Source organism: Anguilla rostrata, chromosome 15, assembly GCF_018555375.3.
Source record: "Anguilla rostrata isolate EN2019 chromosome 15, ASM1855537v3, whole genome shotgun sequence".
Classification (NCBI taxonomy): domain Eukaryota; kingdom Metazoa; phylum Chordata; class Actinopteri; order Anguilliformes; family Anguillidae; genus Anguilla; species Anguilla rostrata.
Window position 1 is genome coordinate 29,580,488 of NC_057947.1, and position 18,556 is coordinate 29,599,043.

The following is an 18,556-nucleotide window of genomic DNA, read 5'->3' on the forward strand; positions in this document are numbered from 1 at the left end:
TTCTTCCAGAGCATCTGAATTTATTTTCGAACTCCAGTAGGATGTTTGCGTTAAAAGGTTATCTATTGGTAGCTGTTGCTTCATAGAGTGCCCAGTTATGCTGCTTTGCCAGGGCGTGCAGTGCCCTGAACGGGGCAGGTGTGATGCGGTCAAGTCCCCGCTGGCGCCCCCTACTGGCCGGGTCATTAAGCGGCCCGTTCCTCGAGGGCCGCCGAGCTCGCGGCTATCCTAACGCCGTCCGGTTTTCGCCGTCCGCCAGGAACGCTGCACGTCGGAGACGAGATCCGGGAAATCAACGGGATCAGCGTCGCTAACCAAACGGTGGAGCAGCTGCAGAAGATGCTGGTGAGCGAAGCTCCGCTGATCACTAGATCTGCACCTTTTCTAATGCGGTTCTTTTGTGTTTTTTTTTATTTTTTTTATTTTTTTAACCGCAATCCTCGCACCTTGAGAGAGGTGTCGAGGCTTTAGAACAGCAGGCTCCCTCCGCCCCCGTGCAGTGAACTGCTAGCCCTGTTAGCCCTGCTGTACCTGCGGTCGCTCTGTGGAGCAGGGTGATCGGAGAGATTACGTTTACGGGGGTTAGGAGAATGAATTCAGCCGAGTTCAGACGAACGTTATTTCACTCAAGAAAAAAAAGGGATTTTATCATTTCCAAGATGGCATTTAGTTCTGCTATAAATGTGCAGCCAGTAACTCAACATTTAATATCAACAAGAGAGTTTTCAACAAAAAAAGCCTAGTTGCCTGCATAGCATATACATACTTGCTCAATAGTAAAGAGGATAAAATGGCCTATTTTTCCAGTTTATTGGAATGGAACCATCCATAATTCAGTTCAGTAATGCAAGTTGAGTCGAAGTGGCTCTATTGGATTGGAAATTGTTATTAGCAAAACCATTGTCCTTCCCTGGAATTCTTTGCACTGGTTGAAATCACACTTTGATTAAAATGCATTTACTTTTGAGAGCAGTCCCATTTTCATGATTTTAATCTATACAAAAGGGCAATGTACAATGGCTTTTGCAGTGTCGGCATTTATACAGTACACACGTATAGCTGTCTTCTCTACTTCTGCTGATTTTGTGTGCGTGTGTGCGCGCGTGTGTGTGCGTGTGCGCGTTCATGCATGCGTGCGTGTTTCCATGCGTGCGTGCGATATCTTTTTATCTTTCCTTGTACAGCACTTTGGTCAACTTCTGTTGTTTTTAAATGTGCTTTATAAATATACTAACTTGACCTGACTTTTTTTTTTTTTTTTGGTGCCCCTGAAGTCACTTTACCTGACTGTACTTGTGTGCGTTTCTGTGCTTGTGTGTGTGTGTGTGTTTCCAGAGGGAGATGAGAGGAAGTATCACCTTTAAGATTGTACCGAGCTACCGGACGCAGTCCGCATCCTGTGAGGTAAGGGTCTCTGTCGCTCCTCCCCCCTTTCTGCATCAGAGTTCTGTCTCCGCCCATTAGTATATATGCCCTTTTCTCCTGTAGTGCAGTATCTGGACACCTTGTGGTGGATGTAACTTTCCCCCGATAATGGAGTCACTGTAACTGCCTGCTGTGACTGTGAACCCTTTCTTCTGGGTGCTCCTGTTCCGCTCACTTCTCGCCAAGACGCTGTGTACATGTTTCACAATCAAGATATGCCCAGTTTACCCAAAATACCCAAGATTTGCATATTTGCCATTTAGTAGATGCTCTTATCAAGATTGACGTGCATTTTCTGATACAATCCATATTCAGCAGCATTTCCCTGGCTGGTTTATCGAACCTGCATCCTTGGAGTTGCTGGCCCAGCCCCCTAATCATTATACCCCCTCCTCTAATATGCTCCTGTGGCTCCCTGTCCCCCCCCCCCTCCACACACACACTCCATCTTGTATAAGCCTCATCTTCAGACTCCTCACACTCACTATCAGCATAACAGCACTGCCCTCCCTGCTGAATTCGAGCTCATTCAGGGTCTCCCCGTCAGCTCTTCTCCAGCCTTACATAGACTGTCGGTGAGTGCAGGACTCCTGCAGGGTGTGTCCGGGCCCTTGCACACTTGTTTCGGGGCGTGGTGCTTGACCCAGTGCTCCTCACGTGCGTTCCAATCTGGGTTTCCCTCTACGCCGTCGTGTGGTACTTTCCCCCCAATGAACACGTTCGTCTCAGGAGATAATATGAACTTAAGGACCCAGAGAGCCATAAAATGAGACTATTGGCATTAAATGTGCCTAGAATACCGGTGCGGACTTTAGTGATTAAAGCCTCTTGGGTTCCACCCTGTGGCAACGTTTGGAATTGCAGTTTGGCTGTGGAATCTCAAAGTGCTCATTCGCTGGCTCTCTGCACATTTTGGGAGAAAAAATTTAATCTAACATTGCTCCAAATGCCTTGCTTCTCAGATCCTGCTAATACCTGAGTAATCCCAAGTGTTCTGAGGTAATTACTCGCACGTAATTACTGAACAGGTTCATTCATTTTATTTTATTAATTTAATTAGGTTTTTTTTTGTTTCACATCTGTGTATAGCAGCAATCAATCAATCGATGCTTTTTAAGCATGGAGGCTAATCGCAAAAGAAATGTAATTGGCTTCCTGACCAGTGTCTCTCATTGAATTGCGCATTATGTACCCCGCCCCCGGCAGCCTGGAGTAAGACGCTGTCTCATGTTTCCTGTGTTGCCATGTGAACCGCACCATGTCTGTGTGGCTGAACTCTCTGAACTGTCTTATTTCAGAAAGAGTCCCCCTCCACCTCCAGACAGTCCCCAGCTAACGGACACACCAGCATTACCAGTTCCATCTTGGTAAGAAACTCCCACGTTACCCCAGTAGATCAGTATTAGTACCGGCCATTCCTAGCCTGCCTAATGTGTGGTTGTGAGATTTATGCAAACAGGACTGTTTGCTGTGTTACCTGTTTAAGTGTGGAAAGGTTTTTTTTTTCTTTGTTTGGACTTATGACCCCTTTTAACTGTCAATCCTTTTATTAATTTTTTTTATTTCTGTGGCTCTGCAGGACCTGCCAGCAACTATTCAGCCAAAAGGACGACAGGTGAACAAACGGGCCAACACCATCACCCCCACACAGACCATCATCACCCCCACACAGACCATCATCACCCCCACATAGCCCATCATCACCCCCACATAGACCATCATCACCCTCCCATAGACCATATCACCCCCACATAGACCATCATCACCCCCATAGACCATCATCACCCCCACATAGACCATCATCACCCCCACATAGACCATCATCACCCCCACATAGACCATCATCACCCTCACATAGACCATCATCAGCCTCACATAGACCATCATCACCCCCACATAGATCATCATCACCCCCACATAGACCATCATCACTCCCACATAGACCACCATCACCCCCGCATAGACCACCATCACTCCCACATAGACCATATCACCCCCACATAGACCTTTCACCCCCACATAGACCATAACACCCCACATAGACCATCATCACCCCACATAGACCATCATCACCCCCCATAGACCATCATCACCCCCATATAGACCACTCACCCCCACATAGACCATCATCACCTCACATAGACATCATCCGCATCCACCCCCTCACATAGACCATTCCCCCATGACCTCACCCACCCATAGACCATCACCCCCCCCCCCCCATGTAGACCATTATAACTTATCGGGCACCTCTCCATCCTTTCCCCCTACGCAAACCTGTGTCGTTTGTGTGTTTCTGAGTATGTGTGTATGTGTGTGTGTGTGTGTGTGTTTGTCTCTTTGTCTGCGTGTCAGTGTTTGCATGTGTGCAAGCTTGCATAATTGCTTGCATTCATGCATCTGAATGTACAAGCCCCCCCCCCCCCCACCACCACCACCAACTGTGGTTAGCTCATCAGTCATTTCTTTTTGCACTTCTTTATTATTTTGTGTAGTGAGTGCTGGGGAGCCTCTAATGTATGTCTAGTTTGGGGCCTGCAGGTCTTGAGCTCACCGCATTACTTACAGATTTGGGTCACGGTGGCTCCTCAGTCAGCGGGGAATCTTTTTCAAATGTCACCGTGTTATTTTCTGGGGACTGCAAGTAGATTTACTGCATAAATCAGGTGAACAGCGTTTGCCACCTAATGTTCTTAAAACGAGGACCCATTACGGAAAATTAATGCGCACTTAAGATGTATTTGCTGAATAACTAGAATAGCTGCTGAACTCTCTGTCTGTTTTTCTTAGAAAAGGTTTTCAGTGTAATTGTCGGTACCCGTGATTACTGTGTGGTGTGTTATGCGTAAATATTATTAGTCAGTATTGTCTCCCACACAGGCTCGTATACACACACACACACACTTTCTCAAACTCACACACACGCACTCACACATCCTCTCTCACACACACACTCACACACTCACTCATCCTCACAAACACAGACACAGACACACACACACACACACACACAGAACCCCTTGCTATCTCTCTGCCTCTCTGATGGTTCTCCTCAGTGATAGGGGAGGTTGACATGTGACTAGTCATGCTGCTGTGTGTTTCCCACCCCGGCCTTAACCCTTTGAAGAGTAGAGTCTCATGGAATGCTTTTTCAAAATTCTGTCTTCTAGAACTCCCATTGCTTTCAGTGACCAGTAGTGATTGTTACATCAGCTTTAGAATTCCCAGTTAAGAACATTCTAATGATCTCATATTTGTGATCCTCACACCTTAAAAGGGTTGAAGTGGTCAGCTGGCTGAGGCCTATTTGGGAGTCTTGGCCAGTTGAAGCATAGCTGGTGGTCAGTGAGTTCAGTGTAATGGGCTTACCCTTGTCTGGACAGGTGGACTGTGGCACGACCGGAGAACTCATGCTGCAAACCCCAGAGCTTTAAAGGCACAAGCATTGTTTGAAAGCCATAGCTCTCCTTTATGTCTGGATTGTTTTTTAAACGTGTCAGCTCTCCTTCTTCCTACATCCAGGACAGCTCTCTTCCCAGTCTGTAGTGACCAACTCTGATGTCTTTCCCTAAGATTTAGGGAATTTTATGTGAAGAATGGTCACTTTAGTGCACAGAGTTTGAGATGTGAATACTTCTGGATTCAGATATATACCTCTTATGCAAAGTCAGATTTTGATTTTGCTGCTTCTCTTAAATGTAGTTTCTTTTTGCGCAAACTGTACCAAGAGGATGGAAGATTGGTGCGATTCTTCTCCTTGGCTCCACAGTTGTAGTTTCCGCTCTGCACCAGCAGAGGGCGTCTGTGCTCTTCACTCAGGCCCAGGGCCAAACTACAAACTGAGCGCAATTTGAATATGAATAATGTGATTTCACATCCCTGCCAAGCTTTGTCTCCCCCCCCCCCCCCGTGTCATGACATCCCCTCACATCGCTGTAGAGTTAGCGCCTAGCTGAGCCTCATAACGCTTCCCCTGCGTGTGTCCTTGTAAAGCCACCGTACTTTTTTTACTGCATGTTCTGTGTGGTCCTTTCAAATCCTAGATCTCCAGACCTACAATCAAGGATAAAATGCCCCTCAAGGTAAGATTTTCAGTCCCCCTGGTGGTAGGTTATTGTCGAGCTCAGCTGCTGTAAAACCTGTTGAGCTTCCCTCTTCTTCACCTTACTCTACACAATAACCTCACCGGTCATAGCAGTTATTTCCATGCGAGCTTGTAGCAGGTAGAGGTTCCCAAACTGTATGCCTGGATACATCATACTTTCTTAGTTTTTTACTGCAGTATATTTGTACCAGAGATGTTGAAGGTAGAGTGCCTTGGTCAAGGATGCAAAAGCCGCTCTTCGCACGAGGTACAAAGCCGGCCACGCCCCTATCGCAGGTGTAGTTCCCTGGCGCCCTTCGTGTCGAAACGATTCCTGTGCCTTGCTGTCGGTTTGCCGCCCCCGTCAGTCACAGTTTGGGCTCCGATGGGCGCCCCAACGTCCCCCTCAGGCGACCCTCCGACACACGGAAAGAGTCCCGCTGGAGTGCAGAGCCACATGCCTTTCTCCCCTGCACAGAAACAGGCTGCCAGCATGGCAACGGTTTTCAAAAGGCTACCCCCATTGGTCCACAGACAGTGCCGCTGTTAACCCTATTGGTCCGCAGTCAGTGCTGCTGCGGCCCGGTTGGCTGAGTGCTCTGTGCGGAGCTGCGTTCAGCAGTAGCAGTCATACATACACCCATTCTCCTGTCTCTTTCACCCGCGTCCCCCTCATCTCATCTGCCACTTTAGCTTCTGCCGAGGCTCACGGCCCGCAGACCAGTTTCACCCACACCTAAACGGCCACTAACGGCCGGTTTCTCTCAGTCTCAGTTTCTCTTTGCGCTTTCTTTCTTTCTTTCTTTCTTTCTTTCTTTTGTTCTCTCTCTCTGTTGTTTCTTTCCTCAAAGCCGCAAGCAGACACACCGGTCGTGGCTGACGGCTGTTTCCTTCTCTCGCAGATCTACGTCAGAGCGCAGTTTGAGTACGACCCGGCCAAAGACGACCTCATACCCTGCAAAGAGGCGGGAATCCGCTTCAGGGTGGGCGACATCATCCAGATCATCAGCAAGGACGACCACAACTGGTGGCAGGGCAAGCTGGAGAACACCAAGAACGGCACGGCTGGGCTCATTCCCTCCCCAGAGCTGCAGGAGTGGTGAGTGTGTGTGTGTGAGTGTGTGTGAGTGTGTGAGTGTGTGTGTGTGTGTGTGTGTGTGTGTGCGTGCGTGCGTGTCGTGTGTGTGTGCGTGCGTGCGTGTGTGTGTATTAGATTTTTGACGTATGGTCATTTCTGCCCTCTCAGGCGTGTGGCCTGCATCGCCATGGAGAAAACCAAGCAGGAGCAGCAGGCCAGCTGTACCTGGTTTGGGAAGAAGAAGAGACAATGCAAAGATAAATACCTGGCCAAGCACAACGCAGGTAAGGCAGCAGACACTGCTCTGGTAGGAGCACTTATCCTCTGTTCTCCTCTCTCCTGCGTCCTCCTCCCTTTCTCCTCTTTCCCTCTCCTCTCCTCTCCTCTGTGTACTCCTCCCTTTCTCCTCATTCCCTCCCCTCCCCCTCTCCTCTCATATCTCCCCCTCTTTCCTCTCTCTCTCCCTTCCCTCTTCTCTCTCCTCTCCTCTGACACTGCGGTCCCCAGTGTGATGAGGAGATGTTGTCAGGATGCTATTTTTGCGCACCTCAGCAGAGAGGTCTGAGGATTCCCTGAGCGCCTGCAGCGTTCTGGCCCCCCACACTGCCACCTACAGGCAGGGAGGGGGAGAGCGCCGCTCTTCTCTGCGCTCCCTCTGTTGGAGTGGCGTGAAACCTCAAACCACAGAATCCTGCAGCCCTGCGTTGTGTGGGTTCTGAGTTCTGACTGGGCTCACTTCCTTCCCCTTTCCCCCTAGACAGCACCACAGATTCCTCAACCACATCATTTCGACGATAAACAGTATCTGTAAGCTTTAGTGCTGTGTTCTGGGGGTATGAATATACTGTACAGATATCACCTCCAGTGCCTGGGCCTAGCCTAAGAAGGCAGCTGTTGCCCTGGCCTTGCCTCCTGGTGTCTGCCCTTATTGGGCTGGCAGCTCCCAGACAGGGCCAGTGCAGCGCCCACCACCTGTTTATTCCACACGTGCGGTTGGGGGGGGGGCCCTGAGGGTGCGAGCGCCCGCCGCCGTCTCCGATGTCACGGGGGGGGGGGCGGTCTCTCTGTGGTTCAGAATAGCAGGGAGGCGTGGCTCCCGTCGCGGGCACGCTACACATACAGCTGTCCCTAATGCCGTTACCGTGGCGATAGGTGTCAGGAATCAGCCGACATAACGCATGGAAGAAGTGGGATTTTTGGAGCGGGGCGTGCGGGCGTGTGTGCTGGCGTGCCTGTGCTCGCGCTCCTGAACGCTTCGGCGGACGCACGTGTACACGTGCACGTGCGCGTGCGTGATTGGAAACGCAGCTGGTCGTCTGAAGATCGCGGCGGCGCTCGGGTTACATGGGAAAGGACACGCCTGCCGAGTCCTGACCCCGGGGCTCTCCCCCGCCTTGCGGAGTCCGCGTACGCGTCCCCAGCCTTTATCTCGCTGGCGGGCGGGCGAGCGGAACCCGAGATGCTCACGTTCGGGTCGGGGGGCCCTGACCGTGACCGATCCAGTGTCAGCAGCAGCGCGGGTGGGGGTCGGGACCCTCACCTGCTGAGCCTGCAGAAACAAGCGTATGTGCACGTGTACTCACACTCGCGCATGTGCGAACACACACACACACACCCCCCCCACCACACACAAAACACACACACACACACACCCTCCCCCCCCCCCCACATACACAAACACACACGAACACATACGCACACACCCTTCCCTCCCACACACAAGGGCACACACGCACACGCACACGCACACACACATGCACACACACACACACACACACATTCATGACCATGAACTGTAAATCTATCCCGACACTGAACCAGTTGGTTCAGCTGCTCATGGTCTTACCTCAGCTGACAGGCCTGGGGGGGGGGGAACAGGGCACTCTCTCCAGGCCCCGGTTAGCATCACCAGCCGCTGGGCGTCGGCAGAAGGGTGTAGTCCCCGCCCACACGGCCTGCTGTGTACAGGCAGGAAGCAGGGAGGGGTCCACAGTGATGCGCGGATAAGAGCTAACCCTCCCTGAGCCGCCATTTCCTCTATCTGATTAGAGACACAAAGATAGTGGGGGGGGGGGGTATATTTTGTTGTTTGTAGAATATTTTGTTTGCCCCCGAAACCTCCCCCACCTCACGTGCGCGCCACCCACCCACACACACGCACGTGCACACACACGCACACACACACACACACACACACACACAGAACGTATGTGCAATGCAAACCCCCACTTCCTGTTTAAGAAAAGAGAGGACTCTGTGTCCTACAGTGGTTCTTATCGGCTCCAGATCTGAGTGCTTCAGGGACCGACGGTGTCCCGTAAGATGCTCCATTTCAGGAACATCCACCCCCCCGCCCCTCGAGACATCTGCTGCTTTCTCCCTTTAATTACTCCTCTGTCCCCTTCTCTGTGTCACTGCGACCTGATGGCCGTGACTGTTCACTTGTATTTTGCATTAACTGGAGAATAATCTAGTGCTTCACTGAATGATAGCCCAGCTAATGCAAAAAATGTTCTCTCAATGTTGCTGAAATGTTTTGTCAGTGTATGTAATGCAATTGCAGCAACATTGTGAGGACGCTTTGTGTTCACTGGGAGGGCTTTTGTTTTCTGTCCTGTCTTTTGCTAACTCTTCATTTGGTCGCATTTCAGAGCATCTTCAAAGAAAGGGGTTTGAGCCCTGAGCACACGTTAAAGATGTTTAAAGTGTTTAGTGTTAAGTGGTGTTAAGTGTCACATTTCTGCAGTGCACACTGACTGACACCAAATTTATCCTTCCTCTCCACTTGTTTGTGTACTCTTCTCATTTCCATATCTATGCATCAACACCTTATCCTTCTCAAGTGTAATCACAAGTTATCACAAGGAACTCTTTTGCAACTGAATCCTCCCCACCTCAGTAGTTTTTTTTTTCAGTCTGTGGTGTATTCATAGGTGAGAATAAAAACAAAAAAAGATGTGTGTACTGTACAGTTATGTTTAAATTGTTTGAAATAATTTTGCTGACTTCTCAGTCCCCTTCCTACTGCATTGTTAAATAAGAAGACGTGAGTCAGTGAGCATGTGCGTGTTTGAGACTGGCCCGCGGTATCGTCTGAATGACAGGGCACTTGCACCCTGGTATCACTGAGCGCGCTCACAAATCAAAGAACGCGCCTCGCCAACCGCAGTGTTAACGCTGAAGTAATTTTCTGCTCCGGTGTTTCTCTGGTGATTGTGACTGCCCTCTGTATCAGGGCTTTATTGTGCGCGCGTGTGTGTGTGTTTGTTTTTTTGGTTGTTCGGTGTGTGTTTCCTTTGACTAATGTGACCGGACGGACTCTCAATGTCTGCCCTCCCTTGTATATTTTACATGCTGTCTCCCTCCCCAATGGCTTCTCTGCATGTAAGTAACTCTTGAGTGACTTTGTTTGCTTTGATTTCAATACTTTTTTTTGTTGTTTTACCGTGTAGTCCTGACGTTTCCATGCACACATTGACCAGCTTGTGTGGTCTTCCATTTTTGCTTCTGCTGAAGTTCCGCAGAACGAAGGGCAATAAAAGCAAAACGGAAACAAAAAGCTGAAAGTTTTTTTGTGATTTTGGTTCTCCTGTACGTCTTTTTTTTTCTTTTCTTTTTTTATTGAGATAGACTACTTCACCCCACACCCCCCCGCCCCCCGCACACACACACACATTCGGTGTTGAGCAGCAGAACAGGGATAAGGTGTGATCAGTGTTGGGTGGAGCAGAAGTCTGTTGTCAGTGATTATGGTATATGATATGTATTGGTGAAATATATTATGATATACTGTGCACCAGCACTGGGCTTCATGTTAACCTGGCATTACGCTTCACTTGTAGAGCTCTCTCCTGGCACGGGGCACGTGGCCCCTCGTGCGGTAGCCTAGCGCCCCCAACCGCCCCCCCCCACCCCAAATCACCCCCCCCAACTTAGGGTGACGCACCTCCTCAGGGTCGTCCCGAAGGTGAACCCCTAATGGGGGAGGGGGGTGGGCTGCACCTGCATTAGTGGAACATGCACCATTTTCCTGCCTTTTTGAGTTACACGGGCGGCTACCCGATCCACAGTAGCGCAGGCACGGAGGGAGCGGGTGGTCCCCGTTGGTATTGGGTTACCCGCGGCAACGCGGCAGAGAGAGGGGATTGGCTGACGGGCCCGGAGGGGCCGGCCGACACCTGCCCTGCAGTCGGAGCAGTCGCCCTGGAGTCCTTGTGCTCCTGCGCGGCCTCTTAAATATAGCCCAGGGTGGGCTTCCCGCTACACGGGGCTCCATCCCAGCCTCTCCAGGAAAACACTGCTTTTAGTGTTCAGTGTTATTTCCTGTAGTCATACCTGTTATCTGCATTCTCACAACATGCATTTTGGGTTTTTTTATTTTATTATGTATCTTTTTTTATCTTTGCATGTTTCATTATTTAAACTGTGTTTGTGCAGAACTTGTGCGGAACTTCATCTGAAGTGCTACACACACACACACACACAAATCAGTTTGGTAGAAATCCGTTGGATTATTACAAATTCAGATTTTAAAACCTATCCATAGTATGTTTATCCGCCCCTTTATTTAAACAGCTATTGCACACTGCCTGCTTTCCCATGTTACCGTGTGAGCTTGGCACAGACTGAGACTCCCTCTGCATCGTTGCCTCATTTTCACAGGCTTTGCTCTATTTTTCCGTTTCAGTTTTCGATCAACTAGATCTCGTCACGTATGAAGAAGTAGTGAAATTGCCGGCATTCAAGAGGAAAACGTTAGTCCTGTTAGGTGGGTGAAGAGCAATGAAGAATGTTCTAGAACTCCATTGCTTTCAGTTACCAGTAGCGATTGTTACATCAGCTTTAGAATGTTCAGTTCAGAACATTCTAATCACGTATTTGTGATCTCACACATTAAATGAGGGGGGGGGGGGGGGTTAGCCAAGCTTGACCGCGTGGCTGTGGCCATGTTGGAAACTGACCGCCTGTCCTTCCTGCAGGTGCCCATGGCGTGGGCCGGAGGCACATCAAGAACACGCTCATCACAAAGCACCCCGACAGATTCGCGTACCCCATTCCACGTAAGCCACGCCTTCCGAAAACGCTGAGCCATCGCGTCGGTCCGCGTGTGTGCACACGTGTGCACGCGCGCTCTTCTGTCTGCATGTGTTCACGCGCACGTGTCATCGCTTCCGCCCGCAGACACGACCAGACCTCCGAAGAAGGACGAGGAGAACGGGAAGAACTACTACTTCGTGTCGCACGACCAGATGATGCAGGACATCTCCAACAACGATTACCTGGAGTACGGCAGCCACGAGGACGCCATGTACGGCACCCGGCTGGAGACCATACGCAAGATCCACGAGCAGGGCCTCATATCCATCCTGGACGTGGAGCCTCAGGTGCGGCCCGCGTCCGCCTCCGCTTTGTGCCGCTCCGTGCTGCCGGCCGAAGGCTAAGGGGAGCGGCTGATATCCCAATTTATATCGCCCCCATTCCGGTTTATCAGTAATGCATTGCGGTGTGTCTTCTCACATCTTACTCCTCAGTGCAGTGGGGCTGTATGTACGCTGGTTGGATTGTGGAGTTGTCTCTGTAGTTGGGTGGACTGTGGGGTTTTCCCAATAGTGGGTGTACTGTGGAGTTGTCTCTGTAGTGGGTGCACTGTGGAGTTATCCCTGTAGCGGGTGTACTGTGGAGTTATCCCTGTAGCGGGTGGATTGTGGGATATCTCAAACAAAGATTTGATCATTTCCCATTTGCTCCCACAGGCCCTTAAAGTCCTGCGGACGGCTGAGTTTGCACCATACGTCGTCTTCATCGCTGCGCCAACTATAACCCCTGGCATCAGTGAGGTAACGCACGCGCACACAAAATGTCTCATAGCTAAAGCATTCTGGGAGTTAGGCGGCTCCCGCTCGCGTGTCTGTCAGTATAGAACTGAACTCAGAGCTGCAGTTGGTAACTTTTTCTAGAAAGATATCGGGGAACGGCCATGCTTAATTGGCAGCAGTCATAGAAAGAGCTGCTGTGAGAGGAATCCAGCACCATGCTGTGTTTATGTCCTCAAGTTCTTTGTTTGAATCCCATCCGTGGTTTTTGAGAACAAAAACAATGGGGTCGGCTCGACTTTTTTGTTTTCAAAACAGTGGTTTTATAATGTAAAGCAATCAAAGAGGTAGGCCAATCAGATTGACCTTGCACGGTCACATGACAGTACGCAGGAGGTGGCGAGCGCTTTGGGCCAGAATTTCCCAAAAGTGCATCCTCTAATTTTCTGGGTTTGCTAACATTTAAAGAAAAGTATTTGAAGAAAAGTGAGGGCTACATCTGCCAGATGTTATATCCGTGTTTTCAGGAGCACAGATGAGCCTGAGCGGAGTATAGACTGTGTAGAAGTGAAATGCATTTATGTGCTTTTAAGAGGGGGACAGCTGTTCACATGCCGTGCCACATCTGCTGGTGATGGCTTTCATCTTCGCAGCTTATGCATTTGCATCTGCTTTCTTTTTTTAACTGACTGAAACTGTCCTTTCCTGTCTGTGTTACAGATTCAGATGTTACCATGATACATTAACCAATATATTTTAAGAACATAAAGAGTGTTAGGGCTCCATCTGACATATCATTCGGTTGATAAATATAAAAATATATTTTAATGATGCATACATAATACCTACAATGGGTTTTCTAATGTTCTGCAGTGGCCCCAGTGACGCAGAACGGTACTGGCTCAGCACACTGCTTGTTCTTTTCACTCTGGGGCTTTTCGGTTCTCAGTTTTAAGACTTGAATCCTGTTTTGAGTCTTTGGTTTTTCATGTGCCCAGTGTGTGTGCGCGTGTGCCTGAGTGTGTGTGTGTACATGCTTATGTGTGTGTGTGTGTGTGTGTGTGTGTGTGTACATGCCCATGTGAGTGTGTGTGTATGTGTGTGTGAGCGTGTGAGTGTGTGTGTATGTGTTTGTGAGCGTGTGTGTGCGTGCGCATGCGCAGTGTGTGTGTGTGTGTGTGTGTGTGTGTGTACATGCCTATGTGAGTGTGTGTGTGTGTGTGTACATGCCTATGTGAGTGTGTGTGTGTGTGTGTGTGTATGTATGTGTTTGTGAGCGTGTGTATGTATGTGTTTGTGAGTGTGTATGTATGTGTTTGTGAGTGTGTATGTATGTGTTTGTGAGTGTGTGTGTATGTGTTTGTGAGTGAGTGTGTGTGTGCGTGCGCATGTCCGTATGTGCGGCTGTGAGCTTGTGGGCTTCTGTTTTGATTTCTCTTGCCTTGCCTCTCACTGCGCTCAGCTGCCCCGGTGGTGCAGAAAGCTGCCTGTAAGTACGAGCCACAGCAGCTCCTGGGCCTCAGCTTTGCCCTTTGCCCTGTGCCCTTTGCCCTTCGCCCTCCGCCCTCGGAATCTTAGCCTAGCGTGTTCTAGAACATAGAGTCCCGTGTGCTATAAGCCCCTCCTCCCCCGCCCTCCCACCATATCATCTGGGTTATAGATGCGACCTCTGCCGCGTAGATTCTGAGAATAAGGGTGAGAATTTAGCTAGAGGCCAGTACATAACCTTATAAGACCATTAGTCTGCATCATTAGATGCCAGGTCAGGATGATGGTGGTCATGCATAGATGTACCCTTAAGTCCTGCTGACACCCCAAACTGGGTCTGCACCGTAATATTGACTCACCCCAAAGGACATTTGCATTTGTTGTGTGGTGTGTGTGTGTTGTAGTCCCCTGAGTCATAGGCATAATCCCAGGTGTTATTTGACAGATTCGTCATCTTGTGTAGCGATTTCAGTATTCCAAGTCTTACATCTGTAGCAGGAGTGTTTAATCCAACTTGGTTCTCATTCTTTAAGAATATTTCACACAACGCCTGGGGACAGTATTAGGTTTGGGTTTATTCTGGACGGCTATTTGGCGGCACACTGTCTGTACTGCAGTAGTTGTTCTCTGCAGCAGAGCACAGCATACCCACACTCAGCAGTTTGTGGCTTTACAGTCTGGCTCCTGAGATCCACTGAAATCCCATCCCTCCCTCCTCCTCCTCCCTCACTAGGACGAGTCCCTGCAGAGGCTGCAGAAGGAGTCGGAGATCCTGCAGAAGACGTACGCGCACTACTTCGACCAGACCATCATCAACAACGAGATCGACGAGACCATCAGACACCTGGAGGAGGCCATCGACCTGGTGTGCACCACGGGCCAGTGGGTGCCCGTCTCGTGGGTCTACTAGGCCCCGTCCCCCTCCGCCCCTCCCCCTCTCTTTGCAAGGCATCTCTGCAGAACTTCATCATTCCCAGGAAAAGAAAAAAAAGGCCTCAGACACTCCGGAAACCTCAGTTGTACACGAACTGGAACCCAGTCAGCCTCGGGCCCCTTACAGACTACCTAGCCGTAGTGTTGTATAAAAACATAAATAAATAAATAAATAACTGAATAAATAAATGAGTAAATATCGTCCTGTCCGTATAGCTAGGAGGCAACACTTTATAGACTTGCTTTTAAAGAGACAGTATCTTAAGAGCAGCCGTTGGTGTGGGAAAAGGGCTGGAGGCGCGTGGGTGATCGGACTGCGGCCACGTCCTGCCCCGTCCCGCCCTGCCCTGTTCTGTCTTTACAGGTATCGCACTTCACATTCGAGCTTCTGTCTGCTCCGACCTCTCTAGAGAGAAGAAAAGCACATAAACACTGCGAAGTTCCCCTGTTGCACCTTCTATTTATTTAATCAAACCGTGATGCACTGCAGTCACCCCTTTCTTTCCCTCTCTCTTTTTCTCTGCCTCTCTCTAGCTTTTTCTCTTTCTCTCTGCCTCTCTTGCTCTCTCTCTCTCTCTAGTGTCTCTCCCTCCCTCTCTCTGACACTCTCCCGCTCCCTCTCCTTACACATTTCCCCACTTCTGTGTAAGATTTCTTGTTTACATTTCTGCGTTTGCACAAAGGACAATACCTCCTCCTCTTCCTCCTCCTCCTCCTCCTCCTCCTCCACAGATACTGTCTCTCTAAACGAACACGTAAATGTCTTAGAGATTTGAGCGCGGTCTCATGCATGTGGACATTCTCCAGCTTACATGCTGTCAGCGATATCAGTGTCCGACTACTGTTATCTGCAGCACAACACATTCCATTTGTTTGGAAGACAAAAAAAAAAAAAACACAAACAAGGGAGGAGAAAATATTTTAAAAAATAACACCTATGCACTTCCCTTGCATTTTGGGTGAATTTAAAAAAAAAAAAACGAGCAGTTTTTAATCAACCCTGTAGTGAGATGTGTTTGTAAATTGTCTCAATTTAATTTGTTGTAAGACAAAGGAGGGGGGTGGGGATGAATTCTATTCCAAATTCACCATTTCAGAAACGTGTCGTCTGAAAGTATTAATGTTTTAATTAAGTTTAATCAAAGGAGGAAAAAATGCTGATTTTTATTATATGTGTAATTGTTTCAAAAAGAGGTGCACATTTTGCGAGTGTAACACCTTGCAAATGAAGAACCAGTTTGTGCATCGAAGAAGCTATGTACATGACAAACCGTTTACTTCAAACTGCCCTGTGTAAATTCTGCAAATGACAAAGCAGTTCTTCAGTATGAACAGTTTTTTAAATATATTTCCTTTTATGTGGTCAAACAGTAAACTGCCTTCGATTCTTCTGTCTCTTGCAATACACGTGCATACACCTCCTTTTTGGGTTTCATTTTAGTTTGCAGTAATCCTCTGTAGAGCTGGTATCTGACAGCATTCTGTATAACGGGAAAAACCCAGGTTCTGTTCATTTGCCTTCGTGCTCTTGCAGCTGTGGGTGATCGGGGATGCGATCGCTTTGAAAGGGAAAGTACATTCCTGTCCTCCAGTGTAAAGCAGCCCTGCAAATGAGGGGCTGCTTTTGAAAGCACTCTGCATTTTTTAAAACCCTTAAACCCTATGCATGCAAATGCTTGTGTCATGTGTGGTATGTCATATTGGCCAGATCTGCTGTAAAAACACTCACAAATGCACAAAACATATGTGCCCAAAAATTCTTCTTATAAACATGCATAAGAACACATGTACGGTACATTCAACTGTTAATTGCATAAAATAGTGCACTTGTCTTTTCAGCTTCTACCTTCTTCTTTGGGGTTCCTGGTTGCCCTGTAGATGGTTCTGTGCACATGTCCCATAAAGTGGTCATCGTGTCAGCAACACGCCAAGGGTATCAGTCAGAACAGTGAATAGCAACTCCTCTGAAGTTGCACTTTTTCAAGTTCTTCTAAATGTTTAAAACAACATTTTGTGGTAGGACCATGAAGAATCACCATATAATAAATATTCTTAGCACAGTCCACAAGTAGGTTTGTGTTGTTGGGGGTGATCCCTCTTTTCCAATCCTTCCCCTTTAAAAAAATAAAAGGATGGGTCTCAGAAGCCCCCTTCTCACTGTCATTTAGACAGCTCTGATCCATTACATTACAGGCATTTAGCAGACGCTCTTATCCAGAGCGACTTACACAACATTTTTTTTTTTTTTTTTACATAGCATTTTTACATTGTATCCATTTATACAGCTGGATATATACTGAAGCAATGCAGGTTAAGTACCTTGCTCAAGGGTACAACGGCAGTGTCCTTACCCGGGAATCGAACCTGCGACCTTTCGGTTACCAGCCCAGTTCCTTACCCACTGTGCTACACTCCGTCCTAGTGTCTGATCCAGGTTAATTACTTCCAGGTTCAAATCACTGAACCAAGTCACGCTGGTGAGAACGTTTCCGCCAAAGTTGAGGCTCGTCAGGTGCTGAATCCTGGGGAGGTCCGCCAACTGCACATCATTCCAGCTGAAACTCTACAGGTTGTGTAAAGCCGTGTCATGGATGACACCAGTGCATTCCTACTGCAGTCTCTGGGCCTTAAGACTGTCAAGGCCAAGAAGGGAGTTGTAGGTCTAAATCCAGGTGTGCTCCAGGTAGACATGGAACAAGCCGGAAATTATTCTGGAGACACAACAGCTGCTGCAGGGCCTTCTGTTCCTGACTGATGTGATTAGGGACATTGACCAGGTCGCAGTGCGAAAGATCCAGGTGGGTCAAGTGTTTGAGGGGTGTGAATATGCCATATGTGCTTACTAGCCAATATATTACATTACATTGCAGGCATTTAGCAGATGCTCTTATCCAGAGCGACTTATACAACTTCTTTTTACATTGCATCCATTGATACAGCTGAATATATACTGAAGCAATGCAGGTTTAAGTACCTCGCTCAAGGGTACAACGGCAGCCTCCTACCCAGGAATCGAACTTGTGACCTTTAGGTTACCAGTTGCCTAATCATCATTCTACACAGCCACCCAAGATGAAAGCACCTGCTCGTGGCCTGAATTTGTAGAAGAGAGCTCCCACATATGGTAGTCTCTTGGCAGAAAATAGAAAACTCGAAAGTGAAAAAGAAATGCAAGAATTATAAATACCCCTTTTATTCCTCTCAAATGGAAAGAAAATCATATTTATTCTGCAACTACAGTGAAATAAATGATTGAAAAGATATTTTTACTATCAGACTATTCTGAGGAATTACGTGTTTCAGTGTAAAAATACAAAAATAGATAAGACTTATCTATCAAATGGATAGGAAATCAGGTTTATTAAACTACTACAGTGAAATTAATGTGATTGAAATGATATTTTAAGACAATTATGATGAATAATGTGTTTGTGGAAAAATACAAAAATACATAAGACTATAGTCTTATGTCCAATGAGTGAAATAAATGCAAAGATTTTATACACCCAATTTATACTATCAAATGGATGGGAAGTCAAGTGTATTAAACTACTACAGTGAAATTAATGATTGAAAATATATTTGTAGATAATTATGAGGAATAATGTGTTTCTGCGAGAAAATACAAAAATACATAAGACTATAGTCTTATGTTCAATGAGTGAAAAAAATTCAAAAATGCTAAATACTCAATTCTTCCTATCGATTGGATAGGAAATCAAGTTTATTCAACTA

General features: G+C 48.0%; 1 protein-coding gene across 16 annotated transcripts in view; it reads left to right on the plus strand.

The window, feature by feature from the left end:
* Positions 1-16,196, plus strand: part of LOC135241428 (peripheral plasma membrane protein CASK-like) — a 154,078-nt gene extending 137,882 nt beyond the window's left edge. For 4 of the 16 annotated variants that reach the window (XM_064311832.1, XM_064311833.1, XM_064311835.1 and 1 more), the window contains 13 exons: positions 260-345; positions 1,336-1,404; positions 2,724-2,792; positions 3,005-3,040; positions 5,469-5,507; positions 6,412-6,608; positions 6,756-6,871; positions 11,275-11,355; positions 11,567-11,647; positions 11,769-11,971; positions 12,341-12,424; positions 13,863-13,889; positions 14,622-16,196. In XM_064311832.1, the coding sequence (XP_064167902.1) occupies positions 260-345; positions 1,336-1,404; positions 2,724-2,792; positions 3,005-3,040; positions 5,469-5,507; positions 6,412-6,608; positions 6,756-6,871; positions 11,275-11,355; positions 11,567-11,647; positions 11,769-11,971; positions 12,341-12,424; positions 13,863-13,889; positions 14,622-14,798 (1,265 nt within the window). In that variant the 3' untranslated portion in view covers positions 14,799-16,196. The remainder of the gene's footprint in view (positions 1-259; positions 346-1,335; positions 1,405-2,723; positions 2,793-3,004; positions 3,041-5,468; positions 5,508-6,411; positions 6,609-6,755; positions 6,872-11,274; positions 11,356-11,566; positions 11,648-11,768; positions 11,972-12,340; positions 12,425-13,862; positions 13,890-14,621) is intronic. The other 12 variants (XM_064311843.1, XM_064311844.1, XM_064311846.1 and 9 more) reach the window with 6 other exon arrangements.
* Positions 16,197-18,556: the final 2,360 nt, after the last annotated feature.